We start from the raw sequence: 26,001 nt of genomic DNA on the forward strand, positions 1-26,001 counted from the left end.
GAAAGCACTCTGTACATACCAAGAACAGAAATACAACTTTTTAAATAAGAAATCTGAGTTTTATTAATTGTGTAGAACTTGTTATTTTAGTGAGATGATAGTCTTATTATGTCTCATTCTTTTTTTAAACTGTCTTACTGAAGCAATATGGATATAATATTCAATATGCAAAATTATTTTGCATTTCCTGGATACACACCAATGAAGACCAACAGTAAGTGGTCCAGGAGTATCTTTGATGGGCAGGAGAAAATCAATTTGAGGTTTAAAATTTGCCACCAATAAGCTACAAAGTAGATAAGCAGCACAAGGTTTGAATTTCATTTATAAATATTTCCTGACTTATGTGTTCCTTGTACAATCACTGTTTTTCATCAAAGATTGCAAAATGGTCACCTTTAAATATTCGTGTTTTTTTAAACTAACATTTTATATTAAAAAGTGTCTTAAAACTTCAAAATAAAATGTTTGCTAATTCATATAAAATTAGTTTAATAAAACTCAGGGTGTTTAATATTTAATACCTACACACTTACCTATCTGCATTAATCTCCTAGTAAATTTTTTTTCACCATTACAAATTTTTTTTTCATTTTTCAAATGTTTTATTAACTTCTGATTTACATCATTAATTTCAACCAGATTTTGAGTTACAAATTTTCTCCTCAATTTTCCCCTACCCACCACCCCAAAATAGCAATCCCACAGGATATCCCCTCTTCCAATCTGCTCTCTCCCATATCTTCTCCCATACACCCTTTGACTTTTCCAGTAGGGCATGGTGGATCTCTATGCTTCTATGCTCCAGTGCCTGTATATCTTCTTTCCCAAATACATGTAAAATAGTATTAATAAAAGTATATGTGTATATATATATATATATATATATATATACATATATACATAATTTTAAACATTTGATTTTAAAACTTTGAATTCCAGATTAATTCCCTTCCTCCCTTGTCACTCCCCCTTACTGGGAAGATAAGCAGTTTAATATAGGTTGCATATGTGTAGCTAATGCAAAATATTAACACAGAAGATATATTGTAAAAGACTGACTATATTTCCCTCCCTCCTATCCCACCACCCACTTGTTCTATTCTCTACTTTGATCCTGTCCCATTTCAAAAGTGAGTGCTTCCAAATTCCCTCCCCCCAGCCTGCCCTCCCTTCCATCATTCCCCCTCTCATCCCCTTCCCCTCTATTCTCCTGTAGGGTAAGATACCCTATTTAGTGTGTATGTCATTCCCTCCCTGAGCCAAATTCAATGAGAATAAGGTTGACCCGTTCCCTTTTGCCTTTCTATTCTTCCCCTCTATTGTAACCATTTTCCCTTGTCTCTTCTTTATGAGATAGTTTACCCTATCCTGTCTCTCCATCTCCTCTCATTATATTCCTCTCTCACCTCTTAAGTATCACCCCTTTCTATTAACTTGGTCCTGTACCCTCTATCTATGTATACCTGTTAACATATATACACACACATTCACATATGTATTCATATGCCCATATACCCTCCAATATAGACATATATACATACATACATACACACACACATATATTTCTATTCCCTTAAACTATTTTCATACTGAGAAGAGTTTCATCAGTTACAACTATCGTTTTTTCCATGTAGGAATGTTAATAGTTCAACTTTGATAAGTTCCTTATGATTTCTTTTTCCAGTTTACATTCTCATGCTTCTCTTGCTTCTTGTACCTGAATGTCAAATTTTCTATTCAACTCTGGTTTTTTCATCAAGAATGCTTGAAAGTCCTGTATTCCACTGAATGACCATATTTTCCCCTGAAACATGATACTCAGTTTTGCTGGGTAGGTGACTATTGGTTTTAATCCCAGCTCCCTTGACCTCCGGAATATCATATTCCAGGCCCTTCGATCCCTCAGTGTAGAAGCTGCCAGATCCTGTGTTATCCTGATTGTGTTTCCACAATATTCAAATTGTTTCTTCTTGGCTGGTTGTCATATTTTCTCCTTGATCTGGGAACTCTGGAACCTGGCTACAATATTCCTAGGAGTTTTCTTTTTGGGATCTTTTTCAGGAGGTGATCGGTGGATTCTTTCAACCTCTATTTTGCCTTCTGATTCTAAAATGTCAGGGCAATTTTCCTTGAGAATTTCTTAGAGGATGATTTCTAGGTTCTTTCTTTGATCATGACTTTCAGGTAGTCCAATAATTTTTAAATGATCTCTCCTGGATCTATTTTCCAGGTCAGTGGTTTTTCCCATGAGATATTTCACATTGCTTTCTCTTCTTTCATTTGTTTGGATCTGTTTAGCAGCATCTTGATTTCTCTTAAAGTCACTAGCTTCCCTTTCCTCCATTCTAAATCTGAGGGAATGATTCTCCTCATTGAGCTTTTGAGATTCTTTTTCCATCTGGCAAATTTAGCTTTTTAAGGCATTCCTCTCCTCACTGCCTTTTTGAGCCTCTTTTGCCATTTGAGTTAGTCTGCTTTTTAAGGTCTGATTTTCCTCAGTCAGGCTATTGACTCTCATTTTGTAATTTTCTTGCATTGTTCTCATTTCTCTTCCCAATTTTTCCTCCACTTCTCTTATCTGCTTCTTAAGGTTCTCTATGGCCTGTAACCAGCTCGTATTTTTCTTTGAAGCTTTTGGTGCAGGAGTTCTGACTTCACTGTCTTCCTCCTGTTCCATGCTTTGCTCCTTTTTGTTCCCAAAATAGGAGTCTAATGTTGGAATCTTCTGTCTGCTTTGTTTCCTTTGCCTCGTCATGTCGCCCCTCAGTCACTTGACCCCTGGGCTTTTTGCCACAGTAGGATTCTGCCACCAGACAGGGGAGTTTTGTCCCAAATGCTGGGGTTTTCTCAGCTGCCAGAGGTATTAGATGGGTGCCCTCTCTGAGGTCTCCATATGCTCTGGCAAGCTGGACACACCCCCCAGGATCTCCACCCTAGACTGCAATCCAGATCCAAGCAGGTTAAAGCAAGAACGACTATCTCTCAGACTGGTTGCTTGGTTCCCCTACACTCTGGAGGCCAGGAGCTGAAGCTGCAATGTGGCCCCGGCTGAGCCAAGGCATCTCAGTGGCTTCTGACCCTGGGGGCAAAAGCCAATGCTCTTCTAACTACTGGTCCCAAACTCCACACTGCACTGACCTCTCACTTTGTCCTTCGCATCTATGTGTTGATAAATCTGGAAATGGCCACAGCTGCTGGTGATCTGGAGTCCCTCTGGCCAGTGGCTGGTCAGGCTCACCCTGGAGCTAAAACCTCTGGCTGAAGCAGGCCTGGGCTCGGCTCCCAGAGCGCTGCGCTGGCTGATTCCTGCTGGCCTGCTGGTCTCTCCTCAGCGGGAGGCTAGCTTCTCTGTTTCATTTTGTGGGTTCTGCAGCTCCAAAGTTTGTTCAGAGTCCTCTTTTTACATGGATTGGGGAAGGTGGGAGCTGGAGCCACGCAGAAGTTCTGCTTCTACTCCACCATCTTCTCTCCTAGTAAATTTTAACCTCCCATGCATTGTTTAAATTATCTAGTTCTTTTTAGGCTTTTCTTGTGGATGGTATTCACTGTCTTGCCTCCAAGTGTTTGGAAAAATTCTTCCAAACATACATAAAAATCTCTTCTGTTTTGCTCACTACATCATTCATAAATCAGAGATGCCATTTCTACCATCTCCCCCTTCTCCTTTTCCTTCTAGTATCATCTTTCTCTATACTTTTCACCTTGTCATTTCTACCAATCTAGACCCCTTAATAAAGGGATTTGTTCTGTGAAGTTTGGATTCAGTCCAAGGGCTGCACTTGAGGATCTAGAGGGCCACATATGGCCTCGATGTCACAGATTCCCTACCACTGTTCTAGACACATACTTCCTATATTCCCCCAAATTTCACTACTGTCCACACCCAGATTCCTGTTTGCCTGTCTCAGATGGGATAAAGTCTCTCCAAGTACAAAGACCAGGATGGCAAACAATACCTGAATCAATTCAGAGATCCTCATCACTATTTATTTTGGAAAAAAGAGAAAACTTGAGCTCCAAAACATCAAAAAACTTTTCATGGTTGAGGAGCACTTTGACAGTAAGGTTATTATCAACTACCCTTGATAACACTTTTTTCATTCTATTCCTGGGTCAATTATAAAGATCTATTCCTTTATGTAATCTACTATCACTGTCTATCCCATGTAATACATTTACAAATGGGATTCACTTTAATGAATAACCACCGTGACAAAGTGTAAACTCTTTGGGTTGAGGGACTCTAACAGTGTCCATATAAAACTCCCTTTGGAGTTTTATACAAACTATTTTTTTGAAAAAGTAGGTTCTATATTTGGACCAGTAGTATTATGTGGTAATAAATCTTATTCATGTTTTCCTCTTTGTGTAAAAGCTTCTTCATGCTAATCACAACTGGACAATAAAATTATAATAAACTTAAATAAGAAAATAGGTAACAAACTCCATAGACATTAATTCAGGACATTCAAAATTGGATGATCTTTTTTTTATAATGATACAGATATTAAAAGTACTAGAGGAAGGCTTCGAATGTATTGGAGAAATTTACATATAGACATGGACAAGAACTACAAAAGATAAGGGGACATGGACAAATTGTTATTTAAACCCATAAAAAGAACTCCCCACACTGATAAGATGACAGATTGCCTGAAAGAATGAACATATGCTCACATATGTATAGGAGGTATATGCTATAATCCTACTGCAGAAACCTCCAGTATCACTTCCTTCAGATGTTATTATGGTACTTTGAATAAGGAGGTAACATAAATCATTCACTAAAGTTCCAATAGTTACAAGAATTCAAAAGAACTTTTAAGTAGTTGTGGTAATGTAACATTACATACTGTAGGTATATGAACACTATAATTGTTACTTCTGTCACCCAAACTCCTAATACTTCCCCAACCCCACTTCCCCAGAGATTTAACTTTTAAAGAGAAACAGCAGAACAAACCATTGGAGACTGTACCTGCAGAGAATCTGTTGTATGACTGGTAGGTAGCCCACTTTTGCCATAGCCTTGGCCATGGGCTGTAAGAAGGCGTCCACACAGGTCAACTGCTGCCCTCCAGTTTTTGCTGTTCTGTTTATTTAAAAAAAGGAATAAGTAACAAACAAATGAAATCACTGAAATGCACAGCTGCTTACTTTGCTTGAAGCTTCTGCATATAGCTATTAGTAATAATGACAAGGTCAGTAAAGCTGGCCAGTAAAACAGAGAATGCCATTTGTCAAAGCTGCACGTGTAATTAGGCAATAAGAGAAGCCAAGCATGAGACACAGTTTAAGATGATCAGATGACTAAAATAATAAAGTCTATGCAAATAATAAATATATATCACAAGAAAGATTTTCCAATATCATTCTTTCATTTTAGTGATAATATAAGAACATCTAGCTTTACTGTGTATAGTTTGGCCATTTAAAATAAACTGATTAAAATATGTTGAACATGGCTAACTTTTTATATGTATAAAAGCTGTAGAAATGATCAAACACTAAATGGTCTTATTTTTAATACCAGACACGAAAGTCTTTTTTTCCCCACAAATACAGGCTCATATCTACTCAAGTACTTCACTTGATGCTTCAAGAATATGAGATTTTTTTTTTATATTATCATTGCTATAAGGAGAATAGTCTAGGCACAAATGAACTAAACTGAAGAGGGGAATGTTTAAGCTACATAAGAGAATGTAAATAGGTATTAATGCTTAACGATTTATTATCAAATATTTTAGAAGTATTCATTTACATAAAGCTTATATACATTATTTAAAACATTACTAATATTCATTAAAGTAATCCTAATATTGGGACATATTTTTATCAGGTTTTGAGTTGCTATGTATAATGAACATGAAAATAACAAAACAAAAAATCCTGCAATTTATAGTGCTTACTAATTCTAGCTATATATCAATAATTAATTCAAATCAGTGATTTTTTCATTATAATGATAGGCATTTTATTTTACTGTTTTTTAATACCTTCTTTTAAATGAAGGCAAATATATTGTTATAAAGTAAATTGGTCAAGAAGAAATGTCTACTGTGTAGGAAAAACATACACAAATACATGTAATCGTTCTCAGTCTGAAATGCTAACCATATGAACTAAATGGAAAACATTTTAAAAGAATAAGAGTAGGGGCGGCCAGGTGGCTCAGCAAGTAAGAGCACCGGCTCCAGTGTCGGGATGACCTGGGATCGAATCTGGGCTCAGACACTCAGCACCACACCCAGAAACACCTGGCCGTGTAACCTTGAGCATGTTACTTTACCCTGATTGCTTAAAAAAACAAAAATAAGAGTAAGTAATTAAATGGAGTAAGGAGAGAACCTACACTTCCATTTATATAAATAACTCACATATGAGGAATCTCTACTAATGCAGATTAGCACTTTCACTGCAACTTGTATTCTTAAGAGAGTTGCCTTGAGTACTGAATAGTTAAGTTACTTGTCTATGTTTAAATCTATGACTTGGTCAAAGATAGATGGCATGCTTTTCAAACGTGAAAATAACATGATGTTGGAAGGAACAATTAACATGTCAGATCCTATTATAACATATTTCCTATTACATTCTGGATTTAAAGTCAGAGGACCTGAGTTCAAACTCTGGCTGTTACTACTTATGTAAGCTTAAGGAAGTAACCTCTCTAGATCTCAGTTTACTCATTTGTAAATGTAAAGAAGGGGCTAAATGACTTTTGAGGTCCTTTCTACCTCTAAATCCATGATCTGATGATAGGGGTTTTTAGTCAACTCCAAGCTCAAGATGAGTCAAAAATATGAATATGGGCACCCAAAAATTGCTAACATTGCTTTCGGCTGCATTAAGAAGACTTAATTTTTAGTTTTTAGAAAAGAAACTTTAGTCCTCCTACATGCTGACTTGGTCAGATCATAGCTAGAGTTCAGTTCTGTGTAGTATACCCAAAGGAAAGCTGCAAGGACAGTAAAGAACTGGAGACTATGCCATATGAAAATCAGGTAAGGAAATGGGGATGCTTAGCCAGGAAAAGGGAAGACTTAGGAAGAAACTGAGAACTGTTTTGTACAAGAATAGTGTTAGTCTTATTCCATTTGGCCCAGGGGGCAAAACTAAGAGCAAAGAGCTTAAGAGCGGAAGATCATGACTGGATATAAGGGAAAACCCTAAAACTGGAGCTGTCCAAAAGTTGAAGGAGTGCCTCAGGAAGAACCAAGTTAACCTTCATTAGAGACATTTTAAGTAGAGGTTGGATGACCTCTTGCTGAGGCTATTATAGAGGACATAAAAGTTCAGGTATGGGTTGAACTAGAAAGATCCCTTCCAACTCTGTTACTATAAGGCAAGTTAAGGGTTCAATGTAATGGAAATGAATGATTTTAGTAATTCCCTGAGTCAAGCTTTTTTTGAAGGAAGATACTCTAATTCTTTCACAGATCCATCAGTATAGGGAGTTGTCTTAGAACCTTGCATAGCTGAGAAGAGTAGTCTATCAAAGTTAGTCATCCCATAATGTGGCTGTAACTGTGTACAATGTTCTCCTGGTTCTGCTCCCCTCACTCGCTTCTGTTTTTAAAAGTTATCCTCTATGAAATATCAGAGGGTTCTTTTGTCTGATTCATGAGTCTTTTAAAATAACCAGATTTTATATAATAACCAAAAAATTCTATGAAGGAATTATAGAAAAACATAGAGAAGAATTACCAAGATTTAGACAAAAACTTTGTAGCAAGGCAGGAACAGTGAACGTGCTTTCCTGCCATGTTTCCCTGGGATGAGTTGGGACCCAGGTAGTAGAGTTATCTATGATGGAATGAGGGAAGTCCCGGGCTCCCCCAGGAACTCACCCTATTGGATTTGTCACCCAGTCACCCCTCAGGACCATTCAGTAACATAGCACAATATATAACATAGCATATTCCTCACCTTATACATTCTTGGGGGTGAGGAGGCAAAACCTTTGGGAAATGAGTAACCAGCTCCTCCTCACTCAAGTACTGTTCTAAAATGCTTGTTTATACAATGAGGGGATCCTGGGTCAGGGTCTTCCCTTAACACAGCACATCCCCAGGGGTAGTAGAGAACACAACATCCTCTACCCCTAGGTCACAGTAGTTTACAATCCTCTCAATCCAAACAGAGGGTCCAAGTAAAGTTCTCTTGAGGGTGTGTCCTTATCCCTGTGCTGCTGTTGCAGGCTCCCATCTGGCACTCTCAGATGCACACATGAGCCAGAGTCCAAGTCTTAACACTGCTCCAGCCCCCACTTCCAAGTCCTGAGGTACACAGTACTCAAAAAATTCATTAGTGACCAGAAAAGGAAGATCTAACAAAAATGATAATACAGTTCTATACATATTAAATGGCTAAGACATATATAAATACTACAATAAATAGTACTGGTAGTCCACATTCTCTAGTTGCTGCTCAGTCCACACCCTGAGTCCACTCAGCCTTGGGCCTGGCAAAGTTAACGGCTATGGGCAAGAGGATGACCTTAGCAGGCCAAAACTCTGAGAATATCCATAGTGGAAGGTCAGTGGGGGAGATGAGAAGGGAGTAGAGCACATCAGTATAGACCAGCCCTCTTCTGCCCAATTCCTACTGCCAATAAATATGGTACTTTACATTGAAAAAGATCTGAAGGGGCGGCTAGGTGGCACAGTGAATAGACCACTGGCCCTGCAGTCAGGAGGACCTGAATTCAAATCCAGCCTCAGACACTTAACACACACACACAAACTAGTCATGTGACCTTGGGCAAGCCATTTAACCCCAACTGCCCTGCCCATTCCACTCCAAAAAGTGAAAAAAAAAAAAAGAGCTGAAGTTTGCTTATAGAAGTGGGTATTGAAAGGGCTGCCATTACTAAGATATTGTGAAGTTGGGCAGTTTTCTGTGGTCTTACTATTTCTCCTGACAAATCCTCATAAGCAAACCAAAATTCTTGTTGTGTTCCCCAAAATATCAATTTTATATTTTCAAACAAGTGTTATGCAAGAAATGACTGTATTTGCAATTATAAAAATATTTTCTCCTAGGAGACCTTATTTTTATCTAGCATTTGCAACTCAGTAAGACTACTTTAATGGTTCATTTTCCAGCTTTTCATTCACTAAGCATTTATTAACTCTCTACTACTTTTTAGGTACTATATTAGATACAAGAAAAGATACATAAAAGAAATTTCTTGCTCTCGAGGAACTTACTTATATCATAAAGGAGATAAGCCACATTCTCAAATAAATGCAATACAAATAAATATATTAAAAAGTGCGTAAGTGCATAAGAGAAATACATACAAGAAAAATTCCCTCTTGGGAATTATTCAGAAATTAAGGACAAGCCATTTAACTTCATATATTTTCCATCTGTTTTCTCACCTGCACAAGAAATTAGCCAAGGGTGCCTAGCCAGATAGTGGACAGGTAATAAATTCAGCCTCATGAAGTTTATTAAGAAATTGGCCTAAATTACTAAGGAATTAATCTTGAGGCCTATATTCCTTCTTTCTTCCCTCCTAATGACTGAATGAATTTTTGCTCCAAAGTCATGACAGTCTTTCAAGGCCCAATTTGGAGCTTATGTCTTATTTTTATTTTTTACTTTTTTGAGGGCAGTTGGGGTTAAGTGACTTGCCCAAAGTCACACAGCTAGTAAGTGTGTCAAGTGTCTGAGGCCGGGTTTCAACTCAAGTCCTCCTGACTCCAGGGCTGATGTTCTATTCACTGTGTCACCTAGCTGCCCCCCGAAGCATATGTCTTTAAACAAACTTCTCATCAACCATCAGGGTCAGTCAGGATATACTACAACTATCATTATTTCTGGCTACTAGCTTCCTTTTTGCCCCATTAAACTAAAATTTCATGTTAAACTCAGGCATATAAATAAGGGTCAGATAAAGAAAGGATGAAAACAAGTAAGAAAGAGTACTATTATTCCCTTGGGTCAGTCTAGATTGTCCAAAATTGTACTTCTTCCATTTCTAAACATGAATAGTATATGTCACACAAACTTAGTGAACTTTGTGACAAAGGTGACTAGGTTAGTAGAGCCTTAACTAGAATTATATAATTTCTCATATCATTTTTCAATTAGCAGACTTTTCCTCTACCTTACCTCCATCTTAATAGTCACATCTGTGACTATACACACAGTCACAGAATTTCAGAGTTGAAAGAAACCCCCTGAAATTATATATTCAATCCCTATCTGAACAGGACAGGTGGTGATCCAGCAAGGTGAAGTAAAAGCAAATAATAATTAACAGTTCTTTACGGTATTATAATTGATTATACAGCTGTACTATGCTGTCTTCTATAAAATACCATCTTTCCCAAACAAAAATTTCTCTGAGGACCAGAAGAACATCTTTGTGACAATCTACACAGAATCTGATGCAATATATAGCATTATTTCCAGAAATTATTTTTTGAAGGTTGAAAGGATAGACCAAACAAAAGGCATGTATGTGACTTAACAAAGTTCCCAAAATGGTATTGAGATACAATGACCTTGAAAATACAATAATCTGAAAACACAAATAACATGTCATCAGTATATTATTAGTATACTACTAAGTAGTATTTATATCATAGTATTTATAGCCCATAGCTAAATAAGTGCTTGTAAAAATGATGAGATATATTTTGATAAATGTATGTATACTACCTGCCAAGTATGAGCCACCCCACATAGTAGTGGTTATTATCTCTTCCGTCTTCCCTCCAAAATAATCACTCTCTTTTTGAAGTTTGCTTCCCCTTTGACATGCCCTAACACTCATAAGCTGGACTTTTCCCAGAGAGGTTTTTATACACAATACTCTTAAAATCCTAGCCCTTGTCAATAACAAAAGCCTCCATGGATGTATTTCCCATGAATTAATCAGCCACTAATGCTTAAGTAATATTAACCAAAACATTTACTGAAAATGCAAAGCAAATACATTATTTACATACTATTCTATCCATCATACTCTACCACCAATGCACATGATGTCTATGGAGAGTGCGGACATGCTATAAGTACCAAGGTTAACTCACAACTTTAGAAATGAAGACTTCTATCTCAGAAATTGTCCACATGAGTTTCTTGCTAAGTACAGCTTCTATGAGAGCAAATACTTCCACTGCTTAGCTTAGCCGATGCAGACTAATCCCTAATCAGGCAGAGTGTCTCTGCTGGAGACAAGCTGATCTGCCAGGTTGCTTCTCTGATGCTCTCTTTCTATGCTGTTCCTTTACTCATGGGAATTAATCTCTGGACAGCAATTGTAGAATCTATCACTTCCAGCTTTAGGATTAGCTGATGATGATAATAATAAATAATACAGCATTCATGTTGTATTAATTTAGGGAAAGGTAACAATTTTCCTCCTAAATTTGGAAAAAAATCTATCCAGACTATCAGGATTCTTCTTCGCTTTTTCCCTCTCAGTAGCAGTTGGTAGTAAAAAGAAAAGATTATATTCTCCATTTTTCTTTCTTCTACATCTCTGCAGTTCCAACATGCAGTTGAAAGCTAAGTATCTCTTCTTGAGTTTGCCATGCAAACCAGAAACTGCTGCCTTAGATACTCAGCAACTATTTTTCTCAGAACAGTGGAGATGAAAAGTCATCCCTCTTATACATGTGCACACAAATTTATTATCTCATAAAAACTGAAAAATATGAATTCAAAAGATGGAGTTCCTTCTAAACATGAAGATAAAACCTATCAATGCCAGCTCATTATGAGTGACTTTTATTCATATCTTCCCTAAAGTTCAACATGAGGATCCACTCAATGTGCTGGAGTCCCTCCCCCCCCCCCCCCCCATATCTTGGGAGTGAACCAATAAAGAACTCTGGTCATAATCACTAGCTCATCTTCTCTTTCTGTCATATACTGCTTTGCTGATATCTTTTACTATTCTTCTTTAGCATTCCTTGTTGGTTATATGTTACAAAAATATCAATTAATATGCAGGTAAAAGACAGCAATTTTGAAGCTTTGGTGAGAGAGGGATCCACAGAAATGGAGGAAACCTTTTAATATCTTTTTTTTAAAATTTTCCTTTTATTTCTTAGTTAACATCATTCATTTCCACAAGATTTTGAGATACAAATTTTTTCCCCATTTTTCCTACCCACCACCCCAAAACAGCGATCCCACTGAAGATCCACTCCCCTAATCTGCTCTCTCCCATATCTTCCCCCACCCCCTCTGACTTTCCAGTAGGGCACAGTGGATCTCTATCCCCCAGTGCCTGTATATCTCATTTCCCAGTTACATGCAATAATAATAATGTGTATATATTTTTAAACATTTGATTTTGAAACTTTGGATTCCAGATGCTTTCCCTTTCTCCCTCATCACTCACCCTTATTGGGAAGATAAGCAATTCAATATAGGTTGTAGATGTGTAGCTATGCAAAACATTTCCATAGTGGATATATTATGAAAGAGTGACTATATTTCCCTCCATCCTATCCCACCCCCAACTTGTTCTATTCTCTACTTTGATCCTGTCCCTTTTCAAAAGTGTGTGCTTCCAACTTCCCTCCCCCCCCAGCCTGCCCTCCCCTCCATCATCTCCTCTCTGATCCCCTTTGCCCCACTCTCCTGTAGGGTGAGATACCCTATTTAGTGTGTATGTCATTCCCTTCCTAAGCCAAATTCAAAGAGAATAACGTTGACTCATTCCCTTTTGCCTTCCTGTTCTTCCCCTCCATTGTAATAATTTTCCCTTTCCTCTTCTATATGAGATAATTTACCCCATTGTCTGTCCCCATCTCCTCTCATTATATTCCTCTCTCACCTCTTGATTTCACTTTTAAGTTTATCCCTTCCTATTCAACTGGTCCTGTGCTCTCCATTTATACCTGTACCCATATAGACACATACTCACATATGTATTCATATGCCCATATACCCTCCTACATAGACATATATATGTATGTATGTATATATATATATATATGTATATACACATTTCTATTCCCCTCAACTATTCTCATACTAAGAAAAGCTTCATAATTTACAATTATCGTTTTTCCATGTAGGAATATAAGTCGTTCAACTTTGATAAGTTCCTTATGATTTCTTTTCTCTGTTTACCTTCTCATGCTTCTCTAACTTCTTGCATCTGAATGTCAAATTTTCTATGCAACTCTGGTTTTTTCAGCAAGAATGCTTGAAAGTCCTCTATTCCACTGAATGACCACATTTTCCCCTGAAACATGATACTCAGTTTTGCTGGGTAGGTGATTCTTGGTTTTAATCCCAGCTCCTTTGACCTCCAGAATATCATCTTTCAAGCCCTTCAATCCCTCAGTGCAGAAGCTGCCAGGACCCGAGTTATCCTGATTGTGTTTCCACAATATTGAAATTGTTTCTTCTTGGCTGCTTGTAATCTTTTCTCCTTGATCTGGGAACTCTGGAACCTGGCAATAATATTCCTAGGAGTTTTCTAGGTTCTTTTTTTGATCATGGCTTTCAGGTAGTCCAATAATTTTTAAATGATCTCTCCTGGATCTATTTTCCAGGTCAGTGTTTTTTTCCAATGAGATATTTCACAATGCCTTCTATTTTTTCATTTGTTTGGATCTGTTTAATAGTATCTTGATTTCTCATAAAGTCACTAGCTTCCCTTTGCTCCAATCTAATTCTGAAGGAATGATTTTCTTCAGTGAGCTTTTGAGATTCTTTTTCCATCTGCCAAATTTGGCTTTTTAAGGCATTCTTCTCCTCATTGACTTTTTGAGCCTCTTTTGCCATCTGAGTTAGTCTATTTTTTAAGGTGTTATTTTCTTCAGTCAGATTGTTGACTCTCTTTTCATAATTTTCTTGCATCATTCTCATTTCTCTTCCCAATTTTTCCTCTACTTCTCTTATGTGATTTTCAAAATCCTTTTTAAGCTCCTCTATGGCCTGTAACCAGCTCATATTTTTCTTGGAAGCTTTTGGTGCAGGAGTTCTGACTTTGCTGTCTTCCTCCTCTTCCATGCTTTGATACTTTTTGTCCCCAAAATAGGAGTGTAAAAAGTTGGATTTCTCTGTTTGCTTTGCTTCCTTTGCTTGCTCATGTTGCCACTCAATTACTTGACTTTTGAGCTTTTTGCCACAGTAAAACTCTGTTACCAAGAAGTGGAGCTTTATCCCAAATGCTGGGGTTTTCTCAGTTGCTGGAGGTATTACTTGGGTGCCCTTTCTGAAGCCTCCACATGCTCTGGAAAACTGTTCATTCACCCCAGGACCTCCACCCTAGACTGTGATCCAGATCCAAGCAGGTTAAAGCAAGAGCGATTACCCCTCAGACTGGTTGCTTGGTCCCCCTACAATCTGCAGACCAGGAGCTCTGAAGCAGTCACATGGTGGGCAGCTGCACGGCCGTAGAGCCTCAGCTGCTTCTCTCCCCGGGGGCAAAGGCCAGATCGCACTCCTTAATTCCCAGGTCCCAAAGTCCACACTGCACTGACCTCTCACTTTGTCCTTAGCATCTAAGTGTTGATAATTCTGTAAACCATCCCAGTTGCTAGTGATCTTAAGTCCCTCTAGCTGGCAGCTGGTCAGGCCACCCTGAGGCTCAAACCTTTGGCTCCTGCGGGCGCTGGGTTCGGCTCCCTGAGCACTGCCCCGGCCACTTCCTGCTGGCCTCTCCTCAGCGGGAAGTTAGCTTCTCTGTGTCATTTTGTGGGTTCTGTAGCTCCAAAGTTTGTCTAGAGTTATTTTTTACATGAATTGGAGGAAGTGGGAGCCGGAGCTGCGTGTTAGTCCTGTTTCTACTCCACCATCTTGACCGGAAACCTCTAAATTTAGAACTTAAAATTTCTCATCCTTTTCTTGTGCTCAAATGGGCACTGTCTGCACTATTCTCTCTTGGCACATTTGTGGAGAATTATCACAAGAAGTGACAATACTGTTCATAATATAGAGATAGTTAAAGAAAAACAATAATATAAAATCCTTCTTCTGGGAAAAAAAATGCCCCTGATTTTATTTAGTAAATAGTTATGTCCTGGGGCAGCTAGGTGGAGTAAAGCGCCGGCCCCAGAGTCAGGAGGACCCAAGTTCAGTTCTGGCCTCAGTCACTTAACACCCACACACACACACACACACACACACAAAACTAGCCCTGTATCCTTGGGCAAGTTAATTAACCCCAACTGCCTTCCAAAAGCCAAAAAAAAAAAATAGTTATGTCCTTTCACTATTATAAAGAAAATTAAGTTTTCTTTGGAAATATAGAGAGGTTGGTACATTGTTTATACAAGTCTTGTGAATATTCTCTGTTCTGTTCCAGTTTCAATGTTTCTCTATCCCTCCCTTCCTCCCTCCTTTTCTCCCTCTCTCTCCCTTCCCCTGCTCCCCTCCCCCACCTCTTCTACAAGAGCAAGAACTCACCTACCAGAGGTTAACACTTTAATGGAAGTAGTCTACCAAAAACTGAGTATTTTAAATACCATGAAAACCTATTCATTTTCCTTGTTATTTTTTTTAGTTTATTATTTTTCATCTAATAATACAATTAAATGAGGTACTGAGTCACTCTTGATAGGAAGATTCCTCTGGAGAGTACAACTGAAGTTATTTTCTGTAGTGTTATATAATTATTTAAGAATTGTAGAGTGAAATTAGCAAAAGTCAGAACAGTTTATGAAATATATATCACTATTTCAATATCAAATTTTTCTCACATCAAAATGGCTCAACTTTGTCAAAGAACCTAGAAAAACCTCTTTAAGATAATTCATGAATGTTCAAGTAAAAGGTAGTTTCTTTCTATGATTCTTTAACACAAACCTTCCATTTCAGACAAAATTACACATTGGCACCCATGCATGTTATATATATTCCTACTTTTGTACCTCTGCTAATGCAACTCTTCTGGAAGGCTTTCTGTCTGCCTATCCAAATCCTACCCACCCTCCAAAGCAAGCTCAAGTCCCACCTTTAAAACTACCACTTTTAAAACCATCTTTAAAACTTCCAAACTATCTTAGTCTACATATCACTCAACTTTCTCTGAATTTCTATAGTATGCATTGTCATTATCACTTATTTTGTACATATTGCATATTTCTATATACTACATTATCATATATCTCAACAAAAAACTTATTCTGATGTCTTTTGACATGAAAGTGATTCTTCAGGTTTCAAAATGACTATATAAAAGCTCTGACAGATCCTACCACAGTGAAAAAGGTGTGGTTTCGAAGGTATTTTGGTGGCAGTGGATGCTGTCCAAGATAAAGAAAGCAAACTGTTCAACATAGTTGAATGCTTCTTTTATCTAGCATCTGCCAAAGTTATTTTCCTAAAGCACAGGTCTGATCAAGTCATCTTCCCACCCTCCCCCCAAATTTCAGCAGCTTCTTATTAATGTCAAAGTCAAATACAGAATCCTTTATTTGTCATTGAAAGTCCTTCAAGAACCCAAACCTTTCCTGTCTTCTTACACTTCCCATCTTCTGGAGCAGACTGCCTCCTCCATTATCACACCTACTCTCTCACTTATCTTTCACCTCTTTCCTGTATGACTACTTCCCTACTTCCTACAAACATGCTTATGTCTCCTCCATCCTCAAAAAACCATCATTTGATCCTTTCATCCCCACTAGCTAATATCCTTTAGCTTTCCTCCCTGAATTCCTTACGGCCATTTATAATCAGTGCTTCTACTTTCTTTCCTCTCAGTCTCTTAATTCTCTGTAGAATGATCTCCCTACCTCAACATGCAACTAAAACTACTATGTCCAAAGTTACTAATGATATTTCAAATGCCAAATCTAAAGGCCTTTTCTTACTCCTCATATCCTTCTGGACTTCCTTGCAGCCTGTAACACTGATGAGTACCATATACAAGGAAGAGAATACAAATATATACAAAGTAGTTTGGGAGAAAGCGAAAGTGGGCACAAGCAGTAAGAGCAATCAGGAAAGGCATTACAGTGCAGACAGCGGCTGAGTTTCATGTAAAAGAGAGATGGGACTCTATGAGGCAGATTAAGGAAGAAATACATTTCAGGAATGGGGGCTATCCAGTGCAAATGCATGGAGACAAAAAATGGAGTTTTGTGTGAGGACTAGAGAGAAGACCAATTTGGGCAGATTACAGAGTGCAGGAGGGAGAGTAATATCCAAAGAGGATGGAAAGAAAAGATGAAACTAGGGTTATGAACAACAATGAAATTAAATAAAGGACTTACCATTTGATTCTAGAGGTAATAAGAAATCACTAGAGTTGCATAAAGGAGTAACACAGTCATATCTAAGGAAAATTACTTTGGGAGTAGTGTGTCAAATAGACTGGACAGGGGAGAGATTTGAGGTAGGGAGATCAGTTAGGAGTCTCTCATAATAATCTATGCCAGAGGTGATCAGGGCCTAAATTAAGGGGAGTGCTATATGAGTAGATAGGAGTTGGACATGAGAGGGGATATAAAGGTATAATGTAATGTCAAGGAAAGGCAACTTCCCAAGATTCAGAATACCAGCATAGGTGCTCTCCATTTTATTCAGTGACAAATCAAGAACAGAGAAGATCAAAATATGACATCATTCAAAATAAAGCATTTACTAAGTGTGATTAAATAATACCCCACCCCAGGACCTTCCAATCATTCAATCAATTACAAAGTCCCTGTTCTAAATACTACTCCACCCCTAGGCTGTACCTTCATTTAGTCCACCACAAAGCCCCTCTTCTCAAATGGAGATTAGTTTCCAAACATAAGTAAAGTACATTCATTTGTTCAACCACAGAGCACAAAAAGGTCAAAAGTTCCCCACCCGTGGATCACAACTGAATCTACCCCAGAGTTATATCAAGTTTAAGCACAGCACTTAATACCCAAATGGAGGTCTTTTCTTCATCTTGACATGAGGCAAGTTCTCAGCAATCTTAGTTCCTGGGGAGACAAGGCTTAGCAAGGCCACAAGATACATTGCCAGTCCCTTCATTAATTCATCCTCTGTCTGTAGAACAGTCCTAGAACCCCTGAAAACATTAGCAAAACCCTCTCCCAGAATTTCTGTAAACATACAACAAGAAAATCCTTCTTCAGGGCTTCTGAACCAACAGAAAGTTTCCCAGACCCCCGCAACAACAGCACTGTCCTTCACCAGTGGACAGTATTCATTCTGTCTGCAGGACAGTCTCCAGACCCCTGCAACAACAGCACTGTCCTTTACCAGTGGACAGTATTCACTCTCTGTCTGCAGGACAGTCTCAGTAGCTCTGAACCAACAGAAAGGTTCCCAGACCCCTGCAACAACAGCACTGTCCTTCACCAGTGGACAGTATTCACTCTCTGTCTGCAGGACAGTCTCAGGATCTCTTAACCAGCAGCCAGGTTCCAGGACTTCTTCAACAACAGGACTGTCTTTCACAAATGGACAAATCTGGCAAAACAACATCAAAACAGACAGACAAAGTACCAGCAAAACAGCCATGTCTCCTCAGTCCTTGGCAGCTCCGGGGGCAAGTCTCAAAAGTCCAGGGCGATTCAAAGTGGCCCTCAGCAATCCTCTCAGTCTCTCTCTGCCTCCACAAGGTGCTGCCAAAAAGTTCTTCTGCCTCTCTCTTGTCTCTCCAAATCTATGTCACCAGCTCCTCCCAGTTCAGGACTCTCTTTTCACATCAACAAGTCCATCCCACAGGTGGGATTAACAAGCTCTGGGTTTTAACACAATCAATTTGAAAACCAAGCCAATACAGGGGAATCTTTATATTCCATTACTATCACAAAAGGTAGAAACAACAAAACTCAGTAACTGATTATCTTTGTAAAGTTAGAGTAATGAACTAAGAACAATTCCGGAGCTAGAAAACTAGGTGATTGGAAAGATGATGGTGCCTTTGATAGAAATTGGGAAGTTTGGAAGAGAGGAGGGTTTAGGGGTAAAAAATAATGAATACAGTTTTGGGTATGTTAAATAAGATTAAAAAATGAAAAGGGAATAGGATGGCTTTTACAAACTGTTTTTTACAGTAGATCACATCTTTAGTTGCATAGTTCACTTAAAAATATAGAAATATAAGATTTCCTTGAATTTACTGTTTAATGGTTATTTTAAAATATTTGATCTAGTACAGCAAAATGTAACCTTGAAAGATTTCACCCAATAAAGTGTGTAATACACATGTATTAATATCATACAAAATTCTGTTATAGATACAATCACAGAGATAGCTATTCAATAATCATATGATTATCACTATAAAACAAGGATGCTTGTCAATTGGCATAGGACAAGTTGTGTAGGATGGAGGAGGGATTCTTTATAGTTGATGAGGTCATCTAGATACTGCTTTCTTTGTGGATCTTGCAGTACAGATGGTATTAAGACTCATATTGGAAGGTCTTTTCAGTCAGATCCATGACCACTAACAATCCACCCAAGAAAAACAAATGGACAAAGAATATCTTAAGCAAATCATTTTAGCTTCCAAAAACCTCAGTTTCCTCATCTGTAAAATTAGATGGTTGTACTATATATTCTAAGATCTCTTCTAGTTGTAAGATCTATTATCTAGACAGACATCTAATGGAATGAGTAATTCACCGAGTTTAGTCAATCAATATTTTATGTAATTTATTATTATTATTGCTATTTAATTTTGGACAGACACTGAAACAGTGAGTTGCATCCAGAGTGGAAAGGAAAGAAGGCAGATTTAAAAGCAATTTTTACAAATATTATTTCATTTGGCCCTTAAAACAACTCTGTTAAGCAGATACTATCACATCCATTCTATAATTAAGGAAAGTAAGGCCCACAGAAGTCAAGTGACTTGCCCAGGGTCACATAAGCTAGTAAGTATCTGGGATTAGATTTTAATTCTGGTCTTCCTGACTCTAGTACTAGCACTCTATCCATTGTGCCACCAGCTGCCTCTAAATATGTGTATATCCAAAAGCCCTCTTCTCTTGTCTTTCTATACTCACTCGGAGGTATCATCCACTCTCATTAGTTCACATAGTATTTCTATGCTGATGACTTCTAGATCTATATATCTAGCCTCAATTATTCTGTTGAGCTTCAAGTCCAACATCACAAACTGCCCACCGAACATTCCCATTAGGAAATGGAAATGTTTGTGTCACAGGCACTCCAAGTTCATTATGTCCATAACAGAACTCATTATCTTTCCCATTCCAGGAATGTTCTTCCTCCTTACTTCTGTCTCCTGGCTTCCCGAAAGACTCAGATTAAATCCAACATTCTGCAAGAGGTACTTATACTCCCCCCATTGCCAGTACCTTTTCTCTGAGATTATCTATTTTTTTCACACACACAGACACACATGTGCACACACACACACATACCCCTCGTGTGTACATAGTTGTTTGTATGTTTTCTACTTGATTCTGAACATCCTGAGGACAAGGACCATGTTTTTGATCTTTCTTTGTATCCTCAGGATTTAGCACATACAAATTATATGTTTGTTGACTGACTACTTCTATATCCTAAAGAACACTGGCCTATCTATTCATCCTGAAGCTGAACTCTCCTATGTATTTTACTTCCCTCAAATGAGCTCTTTGAGAACAGGGACCATGTGATTTTCTTACTCAATCACTTCTATTGGCTTCCTATTGCCTTAAGGATAAAATATAAACTCTCTCTGCTCAGCAATGTTGGAAGGTCTTTGGGAAGCCAGGCACCCTAACTGTTGTTGGTGGAGTTGTGAACTGATATATTCAGTAGACTCTATGCTCTTTAAGGGCACAGATGATTTTGTTTTGACCTTTTTATCCCCAGCATATACCATAGTTCCTTGAACACAGTGGGCATTTACTAAATTCTTGTGAAGATCTCAGAAAATTCAACTTATCTACTTTACAAGCTTTAAAAACAAGCTTATTTGGGTAAAGAAACATAAAACTAGGAAAAAAATGGCCCTTGATTTTTCTGTTTTGATAAGTATGTTAAACCAACTTTTAGAAATATTCCTAATAATACACATAAATATAGAAAATTATACCCTAGCACTTTGCAAATATAAAGTGCTTTATAAGTGGTTAATACTAATAAAACAGATTCTAAACGTTTCTAGTTCTTCTTAGCTTTCACATGCTAAGATGTATTTAGATTTCAGACTTGATCATCATACTATTAAAAACAAAGCAGGAAACTATCATCTTAATTATTCATTTTTATTAAATATAAAACCTAAAAAGAAATTTGTGATTTGCCTTCCTCTATAACTTGTATGCAGAAAATCTTTATTCTCATATTACAGTGTCCCACAATATCATTTTTTCATGGATGCCAGAATACAAAATATTTACTTGTATAATTGCCATTGTTGATTAAATGTGCCAGTGTTAAGCTATGCAATTTCCCATCTGATTAATATTGATTAGACTATAGCTGGAATGTAGTCATTTAAAACTAAATTTATACTTTAAACTAGCCTAATTCCTGGAAACAACTTGAGTCACTGAATTTTAGAGTAGCTAATCATAGTCACAAGCTTTAGATCTGGCAGAAAATTTATAAACCATGTAGCCTTACCTTGTCATTTTTACAGATGAGAAAACTGAGGCCAAAGTTAGTTAATTCATCTAGTTAGAGGTTGAGACCAGAATCAAAGTCTCTTGCTTCTTTTCTAGTCCAACACTCATTCCACTATAACATAATTTCTCTCCTGGGACAAATACCTTCCTTTGAAAATTCTAGCACCAAAGAGATTAAATAGGGACCTCTAATTCCTTACACTTTACTGGGGTAATCTACTAGAAGACATGCTCAGTAGAAAAGTAGCAGAGGCTGACAAGTAAATGTACTTTCTTTTGAATCACTGCACACAATAGTAAAAGCATACAAACACCTAAAAGTACTTCCTAAATTTTTATTTCTATGATGTAGTTTCCTTTCTGTTCATTTGAGTAACTTAAATTTCCCTCTTTTAACAGTCTGAAGTTGGAAGGTGTAGGTAAGATAAGCTTAGGAGTCTTACGGTTCACTAAGAAAAACATTGCTTTCAGAAGCAAATTTCTTTAAGCTCTGGTGACCATGTGGGTCAGCAGGAAAAAAAAAAAAAAGATTTCTTTTGAATTAAAAATACTTCTATGATTTGTTATAGAAATCATAACAAAATTAACAGAACCCTTCTAATTCACATCAACAAAAAGTAAATGGTGAAGTCTACCTAGATAAGGAAACATTTTCTAATTAAGAAAATGATCAGAGTATCAGTACCTGCTTTTGTAACTGGTATTTTGTATAGGTCAAAGGGTAAATGCTGATTCCCAAAGGGCATTAATAATAGAACAAAATAGTTTTAATTTGTTTCTCTATTTCTCAAATGTAACAAATTTGAAAAGACGATGGTTCCAATGATTTTGACAAAATCACCTTTACGATATGCCTGACATTGTCTTTGCTTGTAACACTGAAAACAAAGAAACCCAAGAAAAAGATTGATATATATCCTTCCTTCCTTTCTATCCATACGCTGCTCAGTAGGGACATCATAAATAATAACCCAAACTAAACCATTTTAAAAGGACAGAGGCTGTTCAGATCACAAAATATTAGGTTTGAAGGTTTCCTTCTAGAGGGAGAATACAAATTAAAAAAAGAAAACCAACTGCTCATACAATATCTAAAAAGGGCCTAATAAGGAGATAGAATTCCAAAGGGATCTTGTAATACCTATAGTCAATGATAAGGGAAGATCATTTTATTTCATCACTTTCCTATTGACCTTTCAGGAAATAAGATGATATGGACTTGGTTATGTCTAAAGGAAATAATAAAAGCAGTATTTGGTTTGTGATTTAAGCTTAAGCAAAACAAAGTTTAAAATAAATACAAATAACAGTTCCCATATTGGTAAAATAAGTGCGTAGGGGGGCGGCCAGGTAGCACAGCGAGTAAGAGCACCGGCTCCAGTGTCAGGATGCCCTGGAGATCGAATCCCGGGCTCAGACACTTAGCACCCACCCAGCAACACCTGGCCGTGTAACCTTGAGCAAGTTACTTAACCCCAATTGCTTAGGGGCAGCCAGGTGGCTCAGCGAGTATGAGCACCGGCCCCAGTGTTGGGATGACCTGGGGATCAAATCTGGGTTCCCATACTTAGCACCACACCCAGAAATATCTGGCTGTGTAACCTTGAGCAAGTTACTTAACCCCAATTGCTTTAAAAAAAAAAATAAGTGGGTAGGTTTTTTAAAGTCCTCTACACTCTAACATGATTCTGAAAGTCTACATAATTGTGAAAATTCAGAAGACACTGTTGGCTAAGGCTTAGAGTATCCAAAACACAGGCATGTCAGTGTTACTGTATATTTGGCACTTTTAATACACATAAAAGGAAAGCACTAACTGCTTTTATCAAAATGAAAATATCCACTTCATCTGAAGAAGTGTCAGGTGAAACTCAAGTTCTTAATTGGTACCCATTTTTCACAATAGCCTTTGAGAAGTCTTTATATAAGTTCCCAGAGATGATAAATTCATTTCTTAGAAAGGCCTATTCCTATTGCACTTTGACAAAGGAGTTAATTTTTCTGAACTTCTGGAGTAAATGGGTTCTACTATTATACTTATTTATATCACTATAAATGTTTACACTTTTGATTGATATTTTAAAATCCAATAATCATTTATAATATTTAATCTGGAGTTAGTGTTCACTATCTGATGATCTCATTTGTAATATAGTAAGTGGTAAAGTCAGAGATTCCTAGAAACTTCATTCTTCAGCCTTTACATCAAGTAACATTTAGTGGAGAAAAAGGAAGCTGGATATGAGGCTAGAATGAAACAACTCATGGGCAATGGTACTCCCAAACCTTATACCGTCCCTTCTTAAAGGGCTATCAGAAATCCCAATCACTTGTGAAAGTCAGTTTTAAAAACATAAGCTTTTTGTTACTTAAATTTCTATTTATACATTTTCTCTGTATCACTTCTTTCATTTTCCTGTTTTTTGTTCTTGAGTTTCTGTTTTTGCTGCTCTCTGTCTTTCTTACTGATGTCCTCTTATTCTGTCACACCTTTACTAATTTTCAATATCAGATGCTTAGGAATATTCACCATAACAGTTACTTGTGAAATTTGAAATATAGATCTAGAGCCCTTAAGCAGTTTGGAAGAAAGGTGTTATATAATTAAATATTAACTAATTACTGTAAGTGATCTGGAGAGCTCTGTTAAAAGTTATTTTGACTTGAGAGAACATTCGATTTATTTTAAATGAAAATACTATGAAAAAATATAGGAACTACTTTTAAAAATGAAGTGTGGTACAAGTATATAATGTCTAAAATACATGAAATAGGTTTCTAATACTATTCACTGAAGGATATGTACTTGCCTCTTTTTTTTTTTTAAGACTGAAAGAGAATCATTAATTCTGCAATACCATTAAAGCAATTAAAATGTCCTTTCTCGCTACATAAGCTATGACCCTTGGGGGGGTGGGAGAAATAGAGATCAGAGGAATGAAGATATGGCTGGTCATGGCACTTTCCTTAAAACGGAAGTTCTGGAAGGAACTGATCAACCAGAGAAAGGGGTACCAGAGGGAAAATGTACTTCTAGAGTGAGAAAGCTGGGGCAGAGTGAACTTTCAGGGTAAGAAGGTTGCTGTGACAGAGGAAAAAAGTTTGGAGAAACCAGAGTGGAGTTCAAAGAGGAATAAAGACATGGATGGTCTTGGCATCTTACTAAAAAAACAAAAAACCAAAAACCAACTAAATTTCTGAGAGCAATGCAATGGAACAATCAGAGAAATGGGCTTCATGGGCAAAGTGTATTTCTAGTATCTGGCATAGCACCTGTCACATACTGGGTTCTTAATAAATGCTTTTGTTGACTGAGTAATCACATATAATCATTAAGTATTGTATGTATAATTTTTTACTCACAAATTTAAAATGAAGAAAACAAAAATACAGCCATCCTATTATTTACAGTGATTTATTACAGAGTAATTTTAAAATTCAAACTAGTCCACCAAAAATACTCCAATTATCTAATCATAATTTTGTTATTTTTAATTTAATCATACAAAGATCTTTATTTTTATGCATTTATAACTTTTACCACCCATGTCCTAAGATTTTCAACTTTGGGAAAGATTTTAGAATTATTTTGTAAGAAAAATTCAATCAATCTAGCTATATGTATTAAACGCAATTCATAGAAAGAATTAAAACACTGTATTAAATTTTAATTTTTCACTAATATTTTAAAATAAGTAACTGTTGTTATAAATCATAATGCATATTTATATTTTACTTGCATACTACAAATTTGATATACAAGTCATATGTAGTAATTAGGCAATGAAGACTCTAACAATACACACAATGCTTTCCTTATTTGACTGTCATACTATGTGAACAGATATACCTTATAATTCTTTTTAGTGTAAGGTTGGTCTATTCTGGATTGGATTTACTGTACCAAAAGGACCTATTTAACGGAGGATTTTAATTTATAAATTAATTTCCAGTAAAGCCTCTGGAATTTCTAAAGTACCTTAAAGTTCACACTAACAACCTGGCAATTGTTTAAAAGAGTTTTTAATTGAGTGTTAAGTGTATTTCGAAGGCACAGCATCACCTTTAAATGAAAAAAAAAAAAAACTTATACATACACACACTCACTTATACACACACACACACATCCTCATAGGCAAGCAAGGAAGAACAATTAAGTCCATTCACTATGACACAGCTTATACTTGAATTCTTGAACCTAATTATTTGTTAAGTAAGGGAGAGGCTTGATTACAGATCTGAACACTTTACCTTTCCCCTTTCATATATCCTATAAATAACTTATTTTCCTTATCAACATTTTCCATAAGAAGGCTTTCTTCACAGTGTCAAGATACTATTAGGAGACACCCTGTTTTCCAGAGCTAAGATCCTGTAATGGTAAGGGAATTTGAAAATCTTCCCTGCCCCATAATAGGCCTATGTAATCACATGGAGCCCATGGTGGGAGAAGCTTGCCAAACCTGTAGAGCAGGAA

The 26,001-nt window shown here is 37.0% G+C and overlaps 1 protein-coding gene across 2 annotated transcripts in view; it reads right to left on the minus strand.

Annotated features, from left to right (window-relative positions):
• TRAPPC12 (trafficking protein particle complex subunit 12) overlaps positions 1–26,001 on the minus strand; it is a 164,746-nt gene that overhangs the window by 92,585 nt on the left and 46,160 nt on the right. For both annotated transcript variants that reach the window (XM_069108674.1, XM_069108673.1), the window contains exon 4: positions 4,982–5,095. In XM_069108674.1, the coding sequence (XP_068964775.1) occupies positions 4,982–5,095 (114 nt within the window). The remainder of the gene's footprint in view (positions 1–4,981; positions 5,096–26,001) is intronic.

Source organism: Petaurus breviceps, unplaced genomic scaffold (genome assembly GCF_028583685.1).
Source record: "Petaurus breviceps papuanus isolate PSGF00001 unplaced genomic scaffold, PetGlider_PUasm1.0 90418, whole genome shotgun sequence".
NCBI lineage: Eukaryota > Metazoa > Chordata > Mammalia > Diprotodontia > Petauridae > Petaurus > Petaurus breviceps.